At 34.4% G+C, this 5,050-nt stretch overlaps 1 protein-coding gene across 1 annotated transcript; it reads right to left on the bottom strand.

Annotated features, from left to right (window-relative positions):
- Nucleotides 1–705: 705 nt before the first annotated feature.
- LOC116163219 lies at nucleotides 706–4,474 on the bottom strand (the record flags this gene model as incomplete). Its single annotated transcript, XM_031477074.1, is given in 2 exon segments — nucleotides 706–2,644; nucleotides 2,699–4,474. Coding segments are annotated over 2 exon segments (3,697 nt in total), but the record flags the coding sequence as incomplete, so codon positions are not given.
- Between the last annotated feature and the right edge of the window lie 576 nt (nucleotides 4,475–5,050).

Genomic DNA, 5,050 nt, shown 5'->3' with positions numbered 1-5,050 from the left:
CTACACATTATTTGGTACGAAAGATTGCCTCCTCACAAAATCTCCTCGGATTTCCTCCAAATCTCCTGTATCTCCTCGGATCTCCTCCGAATCTCCTTGGATCTCCACCAAATCACCTGGATCTCCCTCAAATTTCCTTGGATCTCCTCCAAATCTCCTCGGATCTCCTCAAATCTCCCCCGAATTTCCTAGGATCTCCTCTGGATCGCAATATACTTAATCTTCTGTATCTCATGGATTTCATTTGAATTTCCGGATTTTTTTAGATTGGTGATAATAGGTATATGTATAATGTTTAAAAAATGAGGATTTGATTTCCAATTTGTAGAAACGTAAATAACAAAACAATACTTACCACATTGCGCACGAGTATTTCAAAATAAAACGTACTAAAAAAAACAGTTATGCTTCTATTAAAAAAATGTAAAATCAAATATAATTACTGGACATTAAAAAAAACAAAATAACACTGTTTCTACTTATCGATACCTATTGAATACATTCTAATATTAACGATAGGAACAAACGAGGGAACAAAGTAAAGTTTAAGTAATTAACTTTTTTTTAAATTTTTGTATAAATTACAAATTTGTTGTCTGTCTGACCACGATAAACTCATAGGTTTTGAACCTAACATTTTTATAGGTCCGTAAAAAATTTGAATCACTTCCACGTTTTGTACGTCCTCTTGTTTAGGCCAATAAAAATGTTGAAGATTTTCTTTCAGAAATTTCACTTGCACCAACCCTTCTTTCTTTGCATTGACCACTTTCCCTATATACCACGCAGCATCGTACTTCACAGCATAGTAATGTTCATTCAAAATGTTTACGTTGACTTTACTTATCTTTTTCGGTTCTTCATCTGAAATGTCTTCTGAATCGTGAAGGCCGATATTTTCAATTTCCAATTCCGATTCTGATGAGCTGTTATCTCGGCTTCTACGTTTCCTTACTTGATTTTTAGAGTTTTTTTCATCCTCGGTTACATATTTAATACATTTTCTATTTTTGTTTAACACTATATTTTTTTTATTCGTTTGGCCTTTAAACCTATATAATCGGTCAGCACTCAATCTTGATATATTTTCATTTAGCATCCAACATACTGAAGATTTTTTTACGGTTTTAGTGGCACCATTTTTCAAAACCACTTTTAAATACGGGCCTCCTGATAGATTATTTGTATCTAGGTCCACCTTCTCTGTGTAATCCTTTAAGTCTAACGATTCGCCGAAGCATTGCTTCAATACCTCAGTGTCCTCTGCATCCACATCATCATCACCATTTTCTTGAATCGCTTCTATCAATGTATTATTGTTTGATGTATCCGTACTTTGTTCGTCACATGGCACCTCGCATTGCACAACATCATCGATTCGGTCGCCGTCCTCTTCATTACCAGCATTTGATTTTTCGTCACAATCTACATCTATTTGTACCTTGTTCAGCTCCATCATAGATGTCCATCTGTCGCAGTTTATGATTCCCATTTTCTCAGCAGTATGTATTGCGTCTTTTTGTGACTTTAATACTACAGCTTCTATATCACAATCAGTCATGGGTTCATAGTAAGTTTCAGTTGTAGTGCTGACTCTCATTCTCTTGGGAAAATTGAAATTTCCTTGAAGTTCATGCTTTGCATCTTCTAGATAGTGAATACGGTTTAACCTATGTAAAATTTCTAACATGCTGTAATTCACCACAGTAGAGTAGGTACTGGTCATGGATCTCGTAGCTCTAAATAGCTGCTCACAAGGCTGACTACTCATAAGATGGGGAAGAAACATGTTCGGTGACAAATTATTGTCACTAACAAATTTTCTGATAAGTAAAATCATGGCGTGAGCATTCAATTCAATGCACGTATAGCTATTTAATGTGATAAAATTGTCTTTCAATGTATATATATCGGATTCTTTAATCCACTGCCTCCAGATTCGTAGTATAAATACACTATACCATATCTTATACAATCTTTCATCCAATTTGATATCCTGTTGCATGTAAGCATCCAGAACGTTCTTTACAATAGTCAAATATAAGATAGTCGCTTCGCTGTTTGGAACTGCACTTTTTAATAAATCTAATACTTTTGCATCACATATTTTTAACACCGCGGTGAAATTCATTTTATCTTGAGAATTAATATCAGTTAGCACTAAACGGTGCACATCTTTTGAAAAATGTTCTATAATATATTTTAAATGATCACTGGAAACTATATAGTCTCCAAACGGCAATAATATTCCTGGTTTAATTAGTCGAGTCCTCAGTTTAGTTCCTATGTGTGTAGTATCTTGTACGCATATTACTTCAGGGTTGTTAAGTTCAGCATGAAACCACGGCCATCCATCATTGTTTTGCGCGGAAGATAACTTTGTTACATACTTCATTACCTTTAGTAATCTACTGTCCCCATCAGATGACATGCCAAGAACTTCAATTTCATTATCTTTGGCCATAGCTATTGTGGTTCTCCATCGCTGAAGCACATCACTGGAGGAGAACCTATTGTCTGTGCCATACAGACAATAACAAAATTGCGGACTTTTAGCTATAAGAGGTTGGGCCACCAACGCATAGGTGTAGTTAGCCTTACTCTCTTCCTGAAACTGTCTTTTAACTTCCTGGATTGATGTTGCCTAAACATACAAAAAAATCTTTGTGAACTTTCGAAAAAAATCTCTTATACTTACTTTAAATGCCATATTGTTTGGATATCCATTAGGATTAATAGGTAATACAAACCCCACATTTGTATCGGTTGATGCACAATACTGGATCCTGCCATTAATACGTGTTCCATCTTCACTAAGCCACACTGTTTTTGGAAAATTGCGTTTCGATAGATGTTCACTCAGCTGCTTGATTCTTGGAACACCTTCTTCGATGGAACAATTTTTGAATAGTTCACGTTGTACAGTAGATATAGAAGGCAAAGCTCCATTCAAATTTAGATATAAAGTCTCGTATAGTAATCTGCCTCCGATGATAAATAGATAATTAGAGAATTTCTTTAAGGTGAGGTTGTACTTATTGCTTTTCTTTGTATTATTGTTATTTGCTGTGGCTGTTTTGATTAGCAAATTTAACAAACCTTTGATATTCTCGTCGTCGCTACTTTCATTGGGATGGTTTTCAAAAACATTTATTTTTTTACAGTTATCCAAAAATAATCTTTTTAATTCTGCATTTTCTTGCATCACTTTCTCTACGCTATTTACATAAGGGAAAAATGTTGTTATATAGGGTTGATTTTGAGGTATTACAGATAATTTGCGTTTGATCCTGTCACTTCTTGAATTTGCAGCTCGATCTGGAATTTTTAAATTCTCCTCTGATTTGTTTTCAAATTCCACCCGAGATTTCACTGTATCATCAGACTTTGTGTTCAGTAACACATTTTGTATTACATTAACTTTTTTAGTGCACGCTTGTTGATTCGTTAGTTGATCACGAGTTTGATCGTTAGTTATTGTCGAGGTTATTGTTGACGATGGTTTGGGACGTTTGGGTTCTGATTGGAGATTAAATTCACAATCGATGTGCGAAACAACGTGACTAGTATTACTCGAATTTTTTTCGATGCCCGACACACTTAAAAAATCGATTTTGGGGTTTTCCGAGGGTTTTTCTAAATAATTGAGCATTGTCTTAAATTTTTTATTTGGACGACAATTGCCTTGGGAATTCGTTTCATTCTCGATTTCGTTTGACACTAAAGTTGATTTGTTGGCAGGGATCTTGGTGTAAAAGTGCGCTTTAAAATGCTTGTAGAAATTTCCTCTTAACCACCGCGGAGCGCAAGTACTTTTTCGCTGTTCAAAAAAAAGTTTTACTTTATTTTGACATAATATACAACAGACTGTGCCAAACAGGTCATCATTGTGCCCTATTTGAACAGTTACCTCAATATTGTCCAATCTGGTAAGATATTCACTTTTTTTGTTTAAATCTAAAGTTGCTTCCTGAATTATATCTTTGCACTTTTTTAAGAGCTCTTTTCTTAAATTATTTTTTTCTAAATGCAAATCAATAACTTCCTCTCTCACTTGAGTTTTTGGGCAATTACGTTGTCGAGAACTTAATGGATTTTGAAACTTTTGAATATTTTTTTGTTCGTTTAATTTTTTTTTAAGTGTCTCTGATGCGATTTTTAACAACTTCTTATGACCAGGTAATAGTTTAAACTTTTGTGGTACTCTTTTATACACTCCGAAATATTGCTCGTACTCGGCTTCGTCTATTAAACTGGTTAGTTCCTCCCTTCCAAACTGTTCTATTGCCTGTATATCATCGTTTGTAATGTTACTTAATGATTCAATATTGTAATAACCCGAAATTTTTAAAACATTTTTTAAATCTTGAGGTAATGCTGGTATTTCTTTCTCAAATTCGTCCGTACCTTGGTACGCACTGTTGGTTGTGTGTTCGTTATTCATATTCGAGCCCATAGTCAAGCCACAAAATGGTAGGTCAGCACGCTGAAATGACAGAAGCAATGTTTGAAAAAGGGGTAGATACATCTGTGGTAACATCCGATGTATCCTCGGATGTATCACTAGCACTTAAGACCTAATTACAGATAAAGTGTGAAATTCGAGGTGGAATTGAAATAAATCTTCATGCATTTTGTCAAAGTGCGCCGCCACTAGGAGTTTGCCCCAAATAATATTTTTGACGCACTTCGTATAAGCGCAGTGCTAATGAAAATGATATATTATTTACCTTGAAAAAATATTAAACTAAAGTCGAAGGAGAAATACGAGGTATTAACACTGCTTATTATAACCATAAATGCAAAGGTAAATAAAGAACCAATTTGCGGCTAAGATACATTGGTGCAGTGTCTACAAAAACCAAGTTTTTATTCTAAAAAAATACCCATTAATTTTCTCTCAATCTGGACAGCAAATTTCGAAGTGCAATTGAAAATGTACCTTTTGTTGTGTTTATACCTAATCTATGAATATGTAGAAAAAAAAACACTTTTTTACTTACCTTCATCGAAATCCTTATTCACAACACATTACACAACATAAATTTTG

This window comes from Photinus pyralis, unplaced genomic scaffold, assembly GCF_008802855.1.
Source record: "Photinus pyralis isolate 1611_PpyrPB1 unplaced genomic scaffold, Ppyr1.3 Ppyr1.4_LG2, whole genome shotgun sequence".
NCBI lineage: Eukaryota > Metazoa > Arthropoda > Insecta > Coleoptera > Lampyridae > Photinus > Photinus pyralis.
The sequence above is the reverse complement of the archived record's forward strand: the minus strand, read 5'-3'. Positions and strand labels throughout refer to the sequence as shown.